General features: G+C 48.6%; 1 protein-coding gene across 2 annotated transcripts in view; it reads left to right on the plus strand.

The window, feature by feature from the left end:
- LOC118691706 (monocarboxylate transporter 2-like) overlaps positions 1 to 19,873 on the plus strand; it is a 33,028-nt gene that overhangs the window by 854 nt on the left and 12,301 nt on the right. The window contains exon 1 of one of the 2 annotated variants that reach the window (XM_036391056.1): positions 9,738 to 9,954. The exons of the other annotated variant lie outside the window; for it this stretch is intronic. Within the exon in view, the coding sequence (XP_036246949.1) occupies positions 9,738 to 9,954 (217 nt within the window). Of the gene's footprint in view, positions 1 to 9,737; positions 9,955 to 19,873 lie in introns of those variants that run through there. 2 annotated transcript variants of the gene reach the window in all.

Consider the following 19,873-nt stretch of genomic DNA (forward strand, 5'->3'; position numbering starts at 1 on the left):
AAATCATCAAATGGGTGTTCCCTGAGGGATGTCTCCAGGTTATCAGTCTGCCACTTTGATCTGAGCAGCTGGTTTATCTTGCTGTTAATGGTCAGTAGAGAGCACCTGGTTCAGGCTGCTGGTGCCTGTGAGGTGCAGCTGCTGGCAGTCATTGCTGGGCTCGTAGCAGATCCTGCTGGTTCTCAGCTGGTTTTGCAAGGGTGAAAGGTAAAAGGATTAACACTTGAGAACACAAGAATAGCTGCCCGAGTGTGAGTGACCTCATACCTACCCAAACCTGTATTCTCCCAAAAAAAAAGTCTCTGACATTCTTTGGGGAAGACTATTACAAAACAATTTGTACATGGAGGGATCTTCTTGGTACCCTCTCACCTTCAGGACTGGGTGCTTTGGAGGCTTCCTGGGTCACTCATTGCAAAGATCAGGGGTACACACTGGGGACAGAAGGCTCACACTCTTGTGGGCTTTAGGAACTGGTTTTACACGGCAATAAAAAAGGAGCTGGTGTGGGATGGATTAAGGTGAAAGGAGATGTGTGTGACCAGAGGGGTGTGAGGGATGAAAGAGCCTCCTCAGGTGTGGCTGGAGTGGATCAGACTGTCAGTGAGGCAGATTCCCTGGGCTCTTTGGGCTGTGCTCTCTGCTGCAGATGGACAGAAGGGTTCACCTGCAGGGGGAATAAATCAGCAGCTCCACTGAACACTGATTTCCCCTTGAAACAATGGCTGTGGATCCTCTGGCTGCTGTTTGGCTCCAGTGGTTTTGTGTCAGGAGCTGGGAAGGGCTGACAGAGGCAGAGTGAGAGACTCCAGAGAGATTCATTTAGAGGGGTCATTTCCTTAGGGTGGCTGTTCAGGGCCCTCTGGAAGCTGCAGGTCTGAAACTGAGCACCAGACACTGCACATGTCTCAGAGTGGTGGGGATTTCTGGTTTTTTATTCTCCACATTCCCTGAGTGAGAGCTCTTGATATCTGGCTGGAAACAGAGGAGAGGACAGCAAGGGAAATGCTGGCTGTGGTATTGGTGGGGGAAGAAGCCATTGCAGTATCAGATTTGTGGCTTTCATCACTGATCTTCCCATCTTTAAATACACTTTTCTGACACCATCTTGCTGCAGAGCTGTTATTATAAACTAGAGCTGTGTGTGCAAGTGCCTGACTTCCCCAGATGCCACCTGTAACAACAGGAGGGTGCAGCACAAGCAGGAAAATGTGAGATGCTGTGAAGAAAGTCGAGTTTTCCTTTTCAGCACTGCATTTATATTCACTCAGACTTTGGGCCAAGAACTCAGTGCTGGTAGGGGGGTCCTGTCCCTGTCACAAACCCCTGTGTTCATTGCTCCAAGAGCACCTTTCCTCTCTGGGGTTTGTCCCCCAGACAGTACCTGCTGCTCTTCACCTCACTCAGCTTTTAAATCCCTGCAGGCATCTGAAATAGATAATGGAAAAACATAAATCTGAGGAAAAATCCCTGTGTACTCTTCTAGAATTAAGGGAGATCAAGTGTCTCATCTGTTTTTGAGCATGATTCATAATTCTAAACATTTCCCTGTCATGTTCTCATCTTTCAGTTTTGCTGCCAGTAACTGGTGTTGACATCTCCATAGATCTGAAAGCAGCAGCAGGCTAATAGTAATAGAAGAGGGAATGGCAATAATAACAGATTTAGGACTTTCATCTCAGGGAATAAATACCTTTGAGTGCATAAGTAATTGAATACTCAATTTGATCTTCCTCTCAGCTATAGCAGCATAAGTCTACAGCAATTCTGTAGCATCCAGTGAAGCTGCATGCTGTGGGTGGGGAAGGAGGAAAGCACCAACAAAACCTGCCCAGAGTGGTTGGAGGAATGCAGGGGATCCCTTCAAACCCCAGCTTTTATTTTACAGCATTATATACAGAAAAGCTGCAGCTATCTGTATATAAAACAGTTGTTTAGGACACCCTGCAGTAGAGTAAATAGAAAAAAAAAAGCTTCAAGAAACATTTAATATAATTTTCTGGGCTGCACTGAAGTCATCAGGCATCTTGCCATCACCTTTAGTGGAGCCAGGATTTCATTTTTCAGCTGCTGAGTTTGACCTGCTGAACTGTAGCACTAGAAGCCTGGCAAATTTCAGCCTCAATCATTTTAGGAAAGGGGGCTTCCCCAATGGTCTTCAGGAATGGGAAGCAATGGAGTGCCCTGTGAACCTTACCTAGGCAATAGGTGCCTCTTTGAAGCACATCTTACAGGGAATCATTTCTGTGCAACTCAGGGGGCTCTGGGGAAGGTCAGTCTGTAAGCCTGGGATTACAGCAGGCTTGAGTAAACACTGCACTTGGACCAAAAAGTCTCCTGGTTTTGTCCTTGTGGGGTAACAGGGATGTACAATGTCAGAAGCTCAGCAAGTTCCTTAGGAACTCTCTGTGTGAGACCTTGAAAGTTAATGCTAAAGCACTGTGCCCAATCTGCTGGACAATGGGCAGCCAGAGGGGCAGAGCAGCACAGAGAGTTCAGAGCCAGGAGCCTGCTGAGTTCACCCCCAGCAATCCTGAGAGTTGCACCACCCTCTGTTAAGGGCACAGGGGTTTTACAAACAGCTCTCTGCACCCTGTGGTGTCTGCACTCAGCTCCTCCCAGGTTTGTTTCTGTCTCTTGTTTCCATATCCCAGTGTTTTACTGAATTTGAAGGGCAATGAGGAGCTTCCTGGCTTTCCTCCACCCCATTAGGAGGAGCTGATTGTGTTCCAAGGAGCTGCAGGCTTGGTCCTGTTCTCCTGCCTCCCACCTGCTCTCCTACACTGCCCAGAGCTCACTGGTGACCAGCACTGTGAGGAGCTGCTGCTCACACCATGCCTGTCCTTGGAGCAGATCAAAGGTGTCCTAAATGCATGCAGCAAACAGCAGTTCCTCCTCCCAGAACACTGCAGTCCTAGAGAGAGATTTCTTGGGGAAGCTCATGTCAGGAGGGGACACCCTTGTGGAGTTACAATCAATTTCATTTGGTGAGGAACCAAAACCCACACCAAAGCCCCAGCTGCCTCATTATGATATTTTTCTGTACTTACAATTGACTATCCCTCCATCATCTTAAAACTTGGGTGAGGTGGGGTTAATTTTTTTTTTTGGAGAATACCTGGATTATGTAATGACTAGGAGTACTATGATCTGCAAACAGTGGTGTTCCAGAGACTACTTGGAAACTGCTGTGACCTCCCCCTGTCCCCAGGTCATGACCCTCAATTCAGGCTCAGTCAGCATTGTGCAGTTCCAGGGTTCTGCTGCTCTGCAGTGGGGCTCACTCTGCAGGGTGATCCTGCAACATCTCTGCTCTCTCAAGCACCATGAGGCTTTAATGAGATCTAAAACTCTCCAGCTGGGTGAAGAGTTATTCAGGCAGCCTTGAGGCAGCTGATGCTTTTTCTGCCCTGCTGACAGCTCCTTGGGAGTTTGCTAGAGGTGGGCTGGAGACAGCAGTGGTTTTCTGCAGCCAGATGTGCCACATCTGCTCAGGGCCATGCCTTGGACGTGGTGCTGGTGGAGGGGTTGGATATGCCACAATTCACCAGATTTGTTTTGGCTGTCTAAGCTGCAGATCTTTGCTAACCTGGTTCTTTTTCACTGAAGGGAGGAAGGAAACCCTCACAAAAATACTTCCACCAGAAATGACAGGCAGGGTAGGTGGGCAAGGCAGGCTGGGACAAGGTGGGATACCACACTGGTTTTACTTTGGCACACTAAGGAGTCTTTATTCATTAAGTGTTAACCTTGAGCAAAAATGTATGGACTCCTTATCTTGTGCTAAAACCTCACAGCAAGGACAAGGCTTGAGTCTGGACCTGGAGAGGCACAGGGTGGGGGAGGCAGAGGTTTCCCTCTGTCACCAGTGGAGTCCCCTTTATTTTCAGTACAAAGAAAGAATGACCTGCTCTGCTCTGGCTAATGTGTAATTGCACCTTCAGCACAACCTCCTGCCCCAGCTGTTTGTTTGTCTGTCTTTGTGTGCACGATCTGAAATGCCTTCAGGCTCTGCATTCAGCAGTGTTTGGAGAAAACACAGTATTTCTCCTCATCTTCAGCCAGTTAGGACTTGGCATAACCAGACTTTTGCCATAAAAGTTTGTAGCTAAATTCTCGATGCATCTCTGAGTACTTCAACCATGTTGTTTTTCCCTTTCTGTGCAGTCATTTTCCAAATATAACAGAGGAAGATCCTTCTGGGATTAAAATGTAAATGAGACAAAGATGCAATAGCAAAGGAATAATTTGTTTTAATTCCCAGTGAAAGCATTCCAGTTATTAGACCTAGATTAATTGTCACCATCTTTTTACCAACAAAGAATGTTTTAGTTTGACCTGCTGATTAAACTCCTGCAACAAGGGAAAAACAGAAGAAGTGATGTTATTGCTTGGTTTATTCCGTTTTCTCCAGGAAAGCAGCACATCCTGCAGTTATGCTTCATGCACCTAGCTGGTTTGATGGCACAGACACAGGGCTGGGGCTGTCTGAGGGGTTTCCTGGCTCTGGAGAAAAATATTTCATGTCATGAATCCCTCTACTATCTGCACTTCATGTTACTAATATTGGGGTTTAGCAAAAAGCAAGTTTGATATTTCACAACTTTCTATTGTGGCCTCTCCTTGACTCCCTTGTAAAACATATTACTCAGTGAAAAACAAAGCCAGGAGGCTCTGCCAGTGCCCCAGGTGGTTTTGGTGCCAGCTGATGTCACTTGGCTCTGTGCAGTGTCACCCCACCACCAGGAGCAGGGGATGAGGGGCTGGTGGCTCTGCCTGCAGCAGAACATCTCACACAGCAGCAAAGAGACTGCATGGAAATTAAAGGTTCCCCTCCTCCCAAACAGCCAAGGAGATGTCAGGGGATGTGAACTGACCATGTTTGACCAACAGATTCCTGTTGGAACGTGTTGGTTGGGTGCTGCCTGCACCCCTCCTGCTGCTCAGTGCCCCAGGAGGCACCAGCCAGAGTTAGGTTCCCCTTAATTAAAAACCAAGGCATGGAAATATTAGTGCTGGAATCTTGTGGCTAAACACAGAGGAATGTGTTTTATCAGCCTGGTCATGCTCAGGTGGGGAGAACCCAAGGTACAAGGGTAATAATTCTGTGCTCCTGGGAAGGGAAGCGATGCTTTGTCCCCCAGCTCGCATTTTATGGTGATGTCTGGTTGGAGTCCAGAGCCAAGAATTTTGGTGACTTGAAATCTACTCTCAAGGATTACTCTGTATCTGTATGGATTGATCCCTTGGAAAAAGTTAAGACTTTTATTAGGAACACAAATAAATGGGCCTATTTTTTGAGGACTGGGATGTCTCTCTCCTAGGACAGGTCACACAAGGCAAATGCAGGGGATATTCTTTAGAATGACACCCAATTTAGGAGCCATTCCCTTCTGGAGAAGGGAATTCTCATCTTCCAGTGATGGTATCACATGGGTCCAGCCCTTTGGTTTTACAGAAAATTGCTGTCTATATTCTCATCCATTAATTCAGCCATTTTAACTGGCTGTGGATTGGATTTCACTGCTGCTGCATTTTATGAGCAAATGGAACATGACAATAGAGCAGGTTTAAGGAATGGGGTGTGCCATTAAAGGCCCTTTAAAGAAGTGCAGAGGTACCTCTTCTGGCATTTACCAGATGCTGTTTTCAAGCAGCAGAGCTAGGTATGGATTTTTTTATGTAATGTGGAAGCAATTTCTAAAGGCTTTAATTGACTTCCAAAGACTCAATGAAGGAAAAACTCTGTTGGAGTTATAGAGTTGTAGCTCTTACCTTTGGCTGCTATAAACTGCTTTGCATAAAAGGCTTTGAATATAATTATTTCCAAGTACCAAAGTCATTCACTGAAAATAAACAGAAATAGTTTTGATTCTCGAGGGGGCCCAGAGGTTTTCCCCTGACCCTGTTTTTTTTATTTTCTTTTTCCAAGACAAGAAAAACCACTCAAGTTGTTCTCACTTGTCACTTTTTTTGGGAGGAGTTAAGTGCTCCACTATATGGGTAAAGTGAACTGAGGCCCTGGCACAGGTTGCCCAGGGAAACTGTGGCTGCCCCATCTCTGGAAATGTTCAAGGCTGGGTTGGATGGGGCTTGGAACAACCTGGTGTGCTGGAGGGTGTCCCTGCCCATGCCAGGGGGATGCTCCCTGTCCTCCCAAGCCATTCGGTGGTTCTGTAATTTTAAATTTTGTCCATCAAACATTGGGCTTCAATAAGTAAAGGTCATTAGTTCATTTGATTAGAAAATCCTGACCTGGGAACTGTCACAGAAAGCTTTGTGAAGATTGGAAGATGGGGGGAGAGGAAGGGTTTCAGATTCTGCTTTGCTCCTGCATGCCCCTCTTCTTTGAGCAGCTCTGGAGCACTGGGAATTACAATAGCAGGCACTTATTTACATGGAATACTGTGATAGGGAAACGAGTCATTTGGAAAGGTGTTTTGCAATTTTAATCAATTTTGTTGCTGCTTGCCAGCAAATTAAAAAACCTGCCCTCCAGGAAGTGTCTGCTGTCAGTGGATGAGAAAGCAGAGCCTGGTCCCAGGGGAGAGCCTGTGCTCCCCACATGGAGGGGGAGCACTGGCACAGCTGCTCTGAGATGAGCCCAAGGCCCCCGAATTCCCAGGAAGTCCTTTTTGACCTTGGAGCCCAGGATCTCCAGTGTCACTGCCACCCTCTTGCCCTGGGGCTGCTCTGCTTTGCTTGTGAGCTTCTCTTCAGAGCAGCAGCAGCAGTGCAAACACCACACTTAACATCTTTAGAAATCATTTGTTTGCCCCCAATATCACCTGCTGCAGCTGCTGTCCTGCTCCAGTTCTGAGTTTGCCACGAGTTTGTGTGAAAGTTTACCCAGAGGTGCCCTGCTGGGTTGGCTGCAGGGGCCATTCTTTAGCATGACCCACAATTTAGTAGTTCTGGAGAAGGAAATTCTCATCTTCCAGCTGAGAATTGTTGCAGCTTCCATGGCTGAAGTTGTACTTTCTTCTTCATTCCTTGCTCCCTGGGCTTTCCATCCGTCCTCCCACCTTCCCTGATCCTGCTGAGGATATGCCAGGCTCAATCTTAGGTGTGTTTATTCCATTTTGGCCTTATTTTTGATTTTTAACAGAACACTGAAACAACTGAATGCTGGTATCCTCACAGCCCATGAAGTGGGTCAGGGCTGTACCAAAATGAAACTCCCCAAGTCATCACACTGTGACCCCACAGCTGAGAGTAAAGGCTTCTGGTCATTTTGAGTTTACTCAGTTTTATAGGAAGAAAGAAATGGCAGTAGTAAAACATCTTACAGTTGTGTCATGAGGATATTTCAAAGCTCCAGATTAACTGTGCCAGGTAAACTGCAGAGCAAGGCCTGATTTTTTCCCCCTCTCAGTTGCTTTGTGGTGCAAGTAGAAAAATGGGACACACACAGGGCTGTTAGCTAAGCCAGGGGGAGGCAAGGTTGAGAAAGATAAAAGGTCTGTGGTGAAACTGCACCTTCCCAGCCAGAGCAAACACTGCTTAATGTTTTCCCAAGCAGAGCCCCATGTGAAAACTAGAATACACAGCAAACTGGTGAGCATGAACGGGGGGGCAGAAGTCTGCAATGATCACAGAACCACAGAATTCTGAATTGGATTGGAAGGGACCTTAGATCCCATCCCGTTCTAACCCCCCTGCTACCTTCCCCTGTCCCAGGTTACTCCAAGCCCTGTCCAACCTGTCCTTGAGCACTTCCAGGGATGAGGCAGCTTCTCTGGGCAGCCTGTACCAATGCCCTGTCACACCCACAGTGAAGAATTTTCTCCCAAGAACTTATCTAAATCTCTTGCAGCTTAAATCTGTTCCCTCTTGTCCAATCAGCATCTACCCGTGTAAAGAATCACTCTCCTTTTTTTTATAACAATGATGTGGTCCAGGGCCAGGAGTGTAAAAAATCACTCTCCTTTTTCTTTTATAACGATCATGTGGTCCAGGGGCAGGAGAGCAGCAGACAACTTGGTATGGAGGAGAAAAGAGCTGAGATTGAGAAAAGAGGAGGGATGCAGGTGCAAACACAGGGAAGTAAAAAAGAACAATTTGCATTTAAGTAACTGAAGGTGGTTTAATTAACACCCGCGGGGTCAGGGGTGCTGCTGCCTCGGCTGGGGGCGAGGAAAGGCGAGGGCACAGGGAGCTGGAGCGAGGGATGTGACAGCCCAGGGGTTTGAGCCGGTCCCGACCGGAGCGGAGCGGTCCGGGCAGAGCCGCGCTCCGCAGCTGGGTCCGACCCGCCCGCGGGCCCCGCGTCCCAGCAGTGTCCCGGCAGTGTCCCGGCAGTGTCCCAGCAGTGTCCCAGCAGTGTCCCAGCAGTGTCCCGGCAGTGTCCCACCATTGTCCCAGCAGTGTCCCAGCAGTGTCCCACCATTGTCCCAGCAGTGTCCCGGCAGTGTCCCAGCAGTGTCCCACCATTGTCCCAGCAGTGTCCCAGCAGTGTCCCAGCAGTGTCCCACCATTGTCCCAGCATTGTCCCAGCATTGTCCCATCAGTGTCCCAGCATTGTCCCACCATTGTCCCAGCACTGTCCCGGCAGTGTCCCACCATTGTCGCAGCAGTGTCCCAGCATTGTCCCGGGAGTGTCCCAGCAGTGTCCCACCATTGTCCCAGCATTGTCCCATCAGTGTCCCAGCAGTGTCCCGGCAGTGTCCCAGCAGTGTCCCAGCAGTGTCCCAGCAGTGTCCCACCATTGTCCCAGCAGTGTCCCATCAGTGTCCCAGCAGTGTCCCATCAGTGTCCCAGCAGTGTCCCAGCAGTGTCCCACCATTGTCCCAGCAGTGTCCCATCAGTGTCCCGGCAGTGTCCCAGCAGTGTCCCGGCAGTGTCCCGGGGCTCGGCAGGCACCGGGGCGGGGCGGAGCAGCGGGTTGCAGCCGCTCTTGGTGGTTCTCCCCCGGTACACGTGGCATTCCTGCCCCGTCCCGCTCCCCCGGCGCGGCCCCAGCGGCTCGGGGGCGGCACAGCACAAGGGACTCACCTGGGCCGAGGTGTGTGCGGCAGGGCAGGGGGGCTCGGGGGGAGCAGCGTCCCGGGCTGGGGGTCTCGGGAGGAATACCACAGGGCTGAGGTCTGGAGAAGTAGAATCCTGAGACTGGGGGTCCAAGGGAGCAGCATCCCGGGACTGGGGATCCAGGGGAGCAGAATCTCAGGACTGGGGGCTTGGGGAGCAGCATCCTGGGACTGGGGGGTCCAGAAGAGCAGCATTTGGGGACTGGGGGTCCAGAGTCTCAAGACTGGCAGTCCAGGGGAGCAGTATCCTGGAAATGGGGGTCCAGAGGAGCAGAATCTCAGGACTACAGATGTGGGGGGAGCAGTAAACTGGGAATCTCAGGATTGGGGGCTTGAGGGGTCCAAGGGAGCAGCATCCCGGGACTGGGGGTCCAGGTTTCAGGACTGGGGGTCCAGGGGAGCAGAATCTCAGGACTGAGGGTCCAAAGGAGCAGCATCCTGGGACTGGGGTTCCAGGGCAGCAGCATCCGGGGACTGGGGGGGGTCCAGAGGAGCAGAATCTCAGGACTGGGCGGTTTGGGGAGCAGCACCCCAGGACTGAGGGTCCAAAGGAGCAGCACCCCAGGACTGAGGGTCTGCAGGAGCAGCACCCCAGGACTGAGGGTCCAAAGGAGCAGCATCCCAGGACTGAGGGTCCAAAGGAGCAGCATCCCGGGTCTGACCCCACTCCTGCCCCTCTGTTGCAGGGCTCCCCGGAGCCATCCCCCGGCCATGCCGGCCCCTGCTGAGGCCGGGCGTGTTCCCGGCCCGCCGGACGGCGGCTGGGGATGGGTGGTTGTTTTCGGCGCCTTCGTTTCCATCGGCTTCGCCTATGCCTTCCCCAAAGGCTTGGCCATCTTCTTCAAAGAAATCCAGGATTTCTTTGGCACGTCCTATAGCGAGATCGCCTGGGTCTCCTCCATCATGCTGGCCACGACCTACGGTGCAGGTGAGTGCTCCTGCACCAGCCCCCGGGCACGGGGCTGTAAGAGCAGCCAGAAACCCCCACTCTGGGCCAGAGCAGAGCAACCAAGTGTCCATTGGTATGGCCACCATCCACAGATTCACTTTCTGATCGTGTTTCCAAATGTTTGTTTAGGCAGACATGTCATATGTGGAGCCTGGGGGGCTCCTGCCCAGAAATCAGAAGATTACCTGTGAAAACTTTCTATGGGCATGGGGGAAAAAGCCCTGAGAACAGGCTGGTGTGAAATAACTAGGTCTGGGTTTCAGCCAGGGCTGAGTGTGGAGTAGAATAATAAATTAAGTAGCTGCTTGTTTATTGTGGCAGCTGATAATGACAGCAATGAAATGGCCAGTCATTCCTAGGAGTTGTAAAGCAGTGCTTGTAACTCTGCTCTTTTTTATGATTTCAATATCACTTTCATGACTGAATGAAATACATGGGCTGCCCTTGATTAAATCTTCAGCTGGAGGTGGACAGGAACCACACTGCAATTGCAGGAAGCTTCATCAATATTTATCCTGTCAATTAAAGAAATTCTGAGAATAATCTTTGTTTTTACAAAGGTGGTTTTATTTTTCCCTTAATAATGCACTGTAGTGCTTCTTGAACAACACAGTTGCTAATGAAAATAAAAGTTGCTTTGTATAAGTTTGTAGGGTAGAAGTGAGGCTTGAGTCAGAACCTATTGTAATCCACTCTGTTGTAACCCAGACTTGGTCCTACAGAGATGAGCTCTGCAAAGTTCCTATAGTTCCAAAGTTCCTATATTAGTTCCTATATTAGTTCCTACACAAGAACCCACAAATGGAGCACTTGGAGGGCAGAACCCAAGCAGTGGTTTAGAGAGAGAAATCCCCTGCTTGTGCCAGTGCTGTTGTCCCATTGGCTGTCCCATTACACTGCAATAAATGTGCCAAGGCATTTACCTGTGGGCTCCCTGGATGCCTCTGTGAGCTGTTGGCAGCTCTGCTTTGTGTTCCAATGAAAAAATGTTGTCCCCTCCCCTGGTGTGGAAGAGATTCTCTGTGCCTGACCATGACCAAGTGAGGAACATCCACCCTGCACCTGGCAGCACCCCAAGTTGCTCACAGGGATTTGGATGGGGAGCCTGAGCCTCTTGGGGCTCAGCTCATGGCCAACAAGGTGCTGGAGCAGGTGAAATGCTGCTCTGATCCCCTCTGCCCCCTTCCAGCTGCTCATTTTCCAACCCACCTTCTTCTCTGTCTCTCCAAGTGTTCCAGGTCAGTGCTGTGTGCTCTGTACCTGGGATGTTGCAGTGGACTTTTATCCTGATTAACTGAGCATCTCCTGCCTTTTTGCAGGAGCTTTAACTTCACTCTCCCTGATGAATGATGTGGGGGATGATACAGCTGAATTGCAGGTGACTGTTGAGGGAAATAGTAAAGCTCAGATGATTTCTAGAAAGCTGTAAAAGTAGGTTTTAGAAACAGAAAGAACAGAAAACATAGAACTAGCTGCAGCTGCAAAGTCTGAAAGTAGAAAAAAGTTGCAATAGTACAGCAAGCAAGGACATGAAACAATAGCTTGAGCTTTAGGTTTGGTTTAGATAGACCTTAAGACAGTACAAAAATATGCTTAGCAAGATAGTAAGAAGTTTTAAGCTTAATAATAGTATATTGTATATTGTTGATAGAAGGCATACAGGGAAGCATTGTGGGCAGCAGGTGTATGTGTGCTTTTAGTGGTTGGCAACAACAATTGTTTGTAAGCTTTAGCAATATGCTATTGGCTGGAAAGTTTTTAAAATGCTCTGTAACAAAGAAATCTTTGGCTGCTGCTGGTTGTACACGAGCTTTTGTCATCTTTCTATTGTCTCAACCACGTAGTGCAGCTGATGCTGCAATAAAAGCTCAAGGAATGTATCCCAGCATCCCATCCTGTTTTGTTAGTAAAAAATCCTCCAATCTCTTTGTACAATCTCTTGCTTGCAGCTGCTCAGTGTCCAGTTGTCCAGGGGCCAGCCTCCCCTCCTGTGCTCTGGGTGCTTGGGATGCTCCCTGTGCCCCTGGTGGGGTGCTGGGTGCCTCAGGGGCTGCAGACAGGGCATGGTGGGAGCTGCTGGAGCATGGAGCAATGAAACAGGAGTGCCCAAGAGTGTGTTTAACACTCTGCTTTGACTGACTGGGCATTTAACACCACAGTGGGTGTAGCTAATGCATGACTCCAGTGATTTGGAAATCCTCATTAAAGGGCAGCTCCCCAGGCTTTGCTCTGTGGCAGTGCCTGTTGGAACTGTGGGCATGCAAGGCTTGATTTGCTCTGCTGAAAAAACAGAAAACATTTTTGCTAATCTTTCCAAAATAAGAAATTCTAAAAAAGCCAAGATTTCAACGTACTCCTGAGCAGCTAACAGAGCTACCAAAGCAGATGATTACTGCCACAGCTTGTCCATCCCTTCCCTTCCTCTGCCCAGTGAGGCTGAAGGGCCACAGGCTGTGTGTGCTGATGCTGCCTGCAGCCCTGTGGGGACACTGGGGGCTCTGAGCACACGAAGCACCAGGCACACGTCCCTGGAGGGGGGGACACGTCCCTGGGGTGTGGAGAGGCCAATTTGCTGTGTCAGGTGTGGCCATGGAAGGCAATCCCTGCCCCACCCCAGCTGCCTGCAGCCCCAGGGGCAGCCTGGTGCCCTGCAGGGCACACAGAGGTTGATGTTTTCACTGGCCACAGCTTTTGTTGACACAGTGCCTGGTTTCCTTGGTGCTCTCCTTGGTCTAAGGACTTGTTTTGGACTGTGCTGCTTACACTGTAGCAGAGCTTGCATTTGCATTTCATAAATAATGCAAATGAAGCTTATTTTCTGAAAATACATGAACTAACCCAAATCTCCGCTGGAGAAGCTGTGTTGATTTTGACAGCATGGTTGCAGATTTACAGTGACCACCTGAGGCTTTGCTTGTAGCACCAAAGGAGTTCCAGTTTTTCAGACTAAAACTGAAAATCAGCAGCCAGGACTGTTTCTGCCCTTCACTTTCTGCTGAATTCCCCCAGGAAGCTGTTTTACACCAGCCAGGGCTCTGGCAATATATATTACAGAAGTTAATGTGTCTTATCCCCCAGTTTCTTAATCTCAACTAGGTTGCAGAAAACAATTCTGTCACTATAATACAAGCAGTAAAACAGATTACTGTGCAGTAAAGTGGATAGCCTGGACTTTATGATGGGGTACTTGTAGCTCTTGCCAGAGCTCCTGTTCAGCAATTCCACATTTCCAATTGCAGAGGGCAGGCTGGGAGGTTTGGGAGTGAGGAGCAGGAGGGAACATTGCTTTTCTCCAACCAAATCCCACAGGCTGAAGCCCTATCAATCTGATAGAGAAGGATTTGTTTTACCATGTTTCTACTTCTCTTTTCTTTCTTGTCATGGGTGAAGAGCTCGTGCCTTACCCCAAATGAGAAAGGTATTACAGAGCAGAGTTTTTGATGCATGGAAAAAAAAATAGGAAAAAGGATCTGATCAATGATCTCAGAGGTCTTTTAATGATTCTCTGATTCTGTAAGGGGCCAAGGGCCATGGCATCATCCTTCCCTAAAGGTGCTCTCAGCTGCTCCTCAGCCCCCAGGTAACAGGCTCTGGGGGGGAGGAGGACGCTGCAAATGTCCCAAAATGTGGAGCTCCACAGGGTACCCATCGTGCTGCCAGGTGCCCCTCGGCAGGGCTTTTTGCAAACTGCCTCCTTGGGCACTGGGCCAGCACACGACCAACATTCCCAAGGTTCTGCCTCACATACAGGGGTGAGTTTTGTTTAGGAAAAAATTTCATTGCAAAGCCAAAAGCCTTTGGCCTCGGCACCTCCTGATCTGGGCTGTGTGGTGGTGCCAGGTTCACCAAACTGAGCTGCCCTTGTCCCAGTTTTAAGGGTGGCACATTTCAAGCTAGGCCACAGATGTGTCCCTGGGGAAAGCCAGGGAAAGCAGGAGGCAGCAGAGCTCTCAGGAAAGAAAAGATAAGCAGTATTAATTTGCTAGTAAATTAGTTGCCCTATTCAGCATCAGGGGAAACAGCCAAACATTCTGAAAATGAGGAATAGTGATGCCACTAATTTAATAGCAGTAATGCTCTTGTAGCTGTTATGGTCTCCAGTGAGGCTGCAAGAGAGGTAAGGGTTGTGGGAAGAAGTAATATCTTTTATTATGGCCAACTGTTAGAGCTTGAACAACGAGCCAGCCTCCTGGCACATGTGCCAGAATAGACAGAATAATTTAATACTAGGACAGGATCTGCATTTTCTTTTTTAAATTTTTTTAAATGGTGACTGTGTGGCCAAATGCTTCCTCCATCTTCATAATGGAATAACAGGAATCATCCAAGGAGAGCTCAGAGAGCAGATCCTCCTGCAGAGTCATTTCAGCTGCTTGGTTTGAATAGCTGGGGCAACACCAGGGGACATTGGAGCTTCTTTTTAGTAATTTTGAAGAATTTCACTCTTTTGTGATTGCTGTGCACGTTTATATGCAGCTTGTGGGTGTAAATATGTGCTGCTTCTGTTGCCCTTTAATACATAAAAAGCTCAGGCTCATGGCATCAGCACCATCATTGGTTTTATTCAGAATGCCCTGCAGTGGAGTCTTGTCTCGGTTTTGCTATACCCTGCTGTAAAACTCCCCCCAGAATCTCCAGGGTGCCTGCTCCCTCACATCCAAATTTCCCTTAAAATTAAAGAATCTCTGTCTATTTTACAAAGACAGCATTAGAGAGCCACATTTTGTAAACACAATAAAAATGAGAGTGCTTCTGCTGAAAAAGCCTCCACCTGAAACCAACCAGTGTTTATTAGTCTTGTTATTTATTGGTTTGTAATTTGGTGAAGATCAAATTACCTGAAGATTTAATTCTGGAAATGTTCCACAGCTAAATCTTTTCCTCCAAAAAAACTTTCTCCCAGAGCTTGTAAGTGCTTAATAGAGCATCTGCTAAAGCAGCAAGGAAGAGATAGGGAAGCTGAAAGTCCACCATTGACCTTGAACATTTAATCCAAAATTTTATAGCTGTATTTTATTACACTGCTAGCATGATAAATTGCAGTGACAGGTTTAGAAAGAACCTTACAACATGCAGTGGCATAAAGCTATATTAATAATGAGTTTGATTCTGCAGTTTTTAACTTAATCAAAACTGCCAATGTTCTCTCCTGCTCCAGCCCAGGCTCTATCAAAACCTCCTCTGCCTCCAGAAAACCCCACCCAGGGCTCCCCACCCATCTCAGTTGCCTTCAAAGAGCTGTGAAGCCCCACAGCACTACAAGGGGAAACTGAGGCATTCAGGAAAGTGGTTTTTTTTCAAGGACAAGGTTATGTTCACCTGTGTCAGCTGGTTCCACAAACATTCATTCTCGAGTAGGGCTTTTACCAGGATTTCCCTTTTTGCTTTTCTACCTGGGTATTTCGTGGAGGCTGGAACAAAAGGAGGAAGATTATTCTGTTTATTCACAGAGCTGTGGATATCCAGCATCCTGCTGTCCTGGCCCAAGCCCTGCCAGGTGCTCCCTGGACCTGCCTGATGATGGAATTCACCTTTTTCCTTACCCTCCCCACCTCTGGGATTCCCACCCCATCAGCCTCCCCAGGCTGTGGAAACAAGACATCCTCCCCAGGCAGGGGCAATCCCCTGGGCAGCAGCACCATTAGAATCCCAGGTTTTGATAAGAAAGCTGGATGAGGAATGATTTGATTTGTGTAATGGATGGTGCTGCAGGTTCATATACTCTCCTGACTCTCAGAGAGCACTCCAGCTCTGCAAGGTCACCACGTATGGGCTTATATTTTTTATTTTTTTAAATAGCTCTGTTCTACTTAAAAGCAATAATAGCACTGTAGGTTCAGGTGAAATATTTCTGTGTTCGTGGACTTGGTCACAAAGCTTTATCATTTTGCCCTTCATTGGAGCTACCAAGGTCACCAGGCAGCAGTAATAGAGATGTGATAGACTTAATAAAAACCAAGATTAATAAGAACTAGGGAGAAGGAAGTGAAGAGTTTTGGCTGGGGAGTTGTTAATGGTGTTAAGACAAGGAGTAAGTTATAATCCATTCCCCCCAAGTGGAATTCAAACATGTGAAAACTTCTTTCCCCCAGATGCCAGCCTGTCCCAGAGCATTGCAGTGGAATTGAGAAGCAGGACCTGTGATCCTCTGTTATCCTCTTCTGCCCCAGGATGGGCTCTCCACTGTAACTGAACTCTTGTCAAGTCCTGCAGGGTCCCAGGGTGGGCAAAGCCCTTTGGAGACCACCAGCAGGCAGGGGCCAAGCTTGGAGCAGCCTGTCAAGAGCAGAAACCAAGGGCTGTTGACCTCCAGGAATGGATGTTCCAGCCATGTGGGGATACCAGCTGTGGGTTTCTCTGGGTCTGCACTGAAGGCACTTGGGGCAGTAGTTCATGTTGGGACTCGGGTGTTTATTATTTCTGATCAGTAAAGCAGGCTCACTGCTGTCAGTTGGGCAGCTTTTCATTAGAAGGCACAAAATGGCCAACAACCTCTTGGTACAAGGTCTTTTAGGACTAAACTGTCCAATTAAGAGCTGACACTTGGATTATTTTCCCTTTTAACCCAATAACTGATCCCAAAGAGCTGCAACGGGGACTTTTCTGCCCAATTACAAAATGCCACCCAAACCCATGGAGAAGGAGGAAGAAGCAGCAAGAAGAAGAGACCCAGGATGACACCCTGTGCCCTCCATCTTGCTTCCATCCACAGCACACTAAAAACCCCAAAACCTCAATTTCTCACCCAGTGATACCCCTACACTGCTCTCTATAATCTATTTCACACTTTTGTGGGTTCCAGTCTATCTTGAAGTCAGGGAAACTTTCTCCATGGATGAGGGTCAAAGCCAGTGCTCTCCTGGGTGTCAGGGCACCCCAGAGCAGACACAGGAATGTTCCCAGTGCCCTGGGTTTGCACACAGGGAGCTCCTGCCCTGCAGCTGGGCTTCCAGTGATGGAAGGGATCACAGCCAGTGGTCCTGCCAGGGCAAAAGGGCAGCTAAAGAAATCACAGGAGAGCAACTCAAACACTGTGATGTTGTGACCTTGTGAAGGTCTGAGCTGTGATCTGCTGCACGGTGAGATCCACACCTGCAGCTGGACAGTGCTGTCCCTTTGCAGGAGAGGTTATTTAACTGCTTAAACTCAAAGTGACACAAAGGACCTTGGCCACAGCCCCAGTTTGGGACCTGCGGGCCTGTGGCTCCTCCTGCACTGCAGGAGCAGCATCTGAGCTGGGTAATGTGGAAATTGAAATGCCAGAGCACTGATCAGATGAGATTGCTGGGTAAGGAAGAGAACACTTTGTCTTTCTGAAATTTGGGCCTTGTCTGCTTTGTTTCTCTTCTTCTTCTTTCCTTTTTTTTTTTTTTTTTTTTTTTTTTGACATCAGGTTGCTGCTGTGGCCAGTTTCAGGTGGGAGGTCAGGGTCCCTGTGCTCCCAAGGGCATCCCTGGTGGGTGCAGGGGAGGGAGGATTGCTGCAGTGGGTCACTGCCCTCAACACCTTCCCAGTGAGCACAGTGCCAGTCCTGCCCAGGCACCACAGGACTGACCAGTTTGATGACTCAATAATGCCTGTCCACACAATTTCTCCCATGCTTGGCTTATGAATCATCTCACAGGGATTGTGCTGGAGCTGCAGCCATTACCCCTTAAATGAGCTGACTGTTCTCCTCACCTGTGAGGAAGCAAATGAAGCCTCTCTGGGGCCAGGTTAGCTGTTGGAGCTGCTGTGGCATGTGCTGGATTTCAGCCTCCTTATTTAAAATTGATTATTTGCAATGTAATGTACCACTAATAGAAGGCATCAGGGTGATTTAGGTGTGGACAGGCCTTTGGAAGCTGCTCTGTCAGGTCTGGCAGAGGAATATTTGAGACTGTGGTTGTCACCTGGGGCGTGTGCTCACTGCCACCTGTCCCCAGTGTGTGGCCATGCTGTCCCCAGCAGCACTGCCTGAGGAAGGGTCTGTGGTCTGTGGCTTCCTCAGCCCATGCAGGAGAAAACCAAACCATCTGAACCAAGCAGCTGAGACTAATAATCATTAGGCTTCATGATTAGCAGGTACCACCAGTTATCCTCCAGGGACCTGCAGCAGGCAGGAGCAGGGCTCGGGGGGGAGCAGCAGCTCTCCACACCCTGCTGACACAAGCACTCAAAAGCAGGAGCTACCCAAGCCTCTTCTGGCATGACAAAGAGTGAAAGGCTGCAGGTTTGACCCTCTCATCCCTTTCCCCCCCACGTTTGCAGCTGGGCCCTGTGTTTTCTCTGGCTGCCTCCCTGTCAGGCTGAGCATTGTTACCAGGAGCTGCTGCTGATCCCCCCCATCTCCCGAGGCTGGGGGGGTCTGGCAGCTCATTAATAACGTGGGGGCACTTGCTTTCATTCAGGGGTAATGAGGAGGTTGCTCTGTTGTGATGGGCTGGTACCCTGGTGGATAAATTACCAAGCCAAAGGCAGGGTTGTTATTCCATGGAGAGAGTGAGATTATTACTGAGGAAATTGCAGGCCTGCTCCTGTTGTTGTTTCACTACTGGTGTAATAATAGACTTTGTTCCATTAGTATAAACGATTTCCCCCCCTTTCCCTCTCCTCTGAGTACATTGCACTCCTTCTTATGTCCCCAGTGACTCCCCACAGTCAGTGGCAATCCTGGCATGCCGAGTTCCTATTTGTATTTTCACAATAGTTTGGAAAATATTAACTATCTGGGCAGTCCTTTTGGTGCTGGCCAGTGTCCCTGGGCAGGAAGAGCTCTTTGGAGCCACTGTGGAAAAGCAGGGAAAGCTGAGCTGCATGTTCCAGCCCCAGCTGTGGGGACACTGGTGGTCCCAGATATTCCAGTGGTGGTCTGTGCAGTTGAGTATTTTAAAGTGTTGTTGTTCTATCACCTGTGTGGTCATCAAATGGTTTGACCAGCAGACCTAGAACATTTGCACTGGCTCTGTGCCACTTTACACTGTCAGAAGGTCAGTGTTGTGAAACCTGGGGAAAAAACCCACATTGCTGGAAGCCTCTGGGTTACAGATTGCCAGGGCCTCAGCTCCTCACTGCTTGTCTGAAAGCCCTACACAAAAATATTGCAGCAGAAATTCACCCAGGCCAAGTTCCACCAGAAAGGAGGAACACTATTAGTTAAATTAAAAAGAAAAAGAAAAAAAAAAGCCAAACCAGACCTTACAAATAAGGGATATATATACACACACAGGGTCAGAGGTATGGGAGAGGAGAATGTTTTAATCCCTATTAGAAATACATCAGTGTTTCACACGGGCACTGGAAGTTTTGCAGCTCATAAAAAATTCATAAGGCTTGCTGAGGAAAACAGGAAGGCAATTCAGGTGTCTATTTTTTGAGCACTGTCATACTTGCAAGAGTTTAAGCCAGTCTGGATTGATATTTCTTGTTATGTGCCAGCTCTGCATTATGATCCTCTCTGGATCATAGTTCAGTGACTCGAGAAGAATGAATGACAAGGTGGCCTGAGTTTGTGGAGGGGAAGAGAGGAGAGCCCAGGGTATTTTGCTGCTTTTTTATGATTTTACAGTCTCCTCTTCAGGGTCCTTTTCACTTGTGCAAACACAAAACTCAAGGTGAAAAGTAATTGGACAAGCTAACAAATGAGTTGAGGCTTGCTGCATTCCCCACTGGCGAGTCTCTGTGTTTCTCTTGCCACCAAGAGCAGCCTCTTTGACATGGCCTTTCATGTACCAGCTAACAAAGAATGGAAATCTGCCACAGGTATGAGAAAAGAGAGCCTTTAAACAGGACAGGCACTAAAGCAGAGTGATTTATATGGGCTGAGGGCAGTGCTTTACATTTCATCAGTCTTCCAGGGGCTCCATGATCCCAGCTGCATCTTTTGGGGCTATTTGGTGCAAACTGTTGTTCTCCAGGC

Source organism: Molothrus ater, chromosome 11, assembly GCF_012460135.2.
Source record: "Molothrus ater isolate BHLD 08-10-18 breed brown headed cowbird chromosome 11, BPBGC_Mater_1.1, whole genome shotgun sequence".
NCBI lineage: Eukaryota > Metazoa > Chordata > Aves > Passeriformes > Icteridae > Molothrus > Molothrus ater.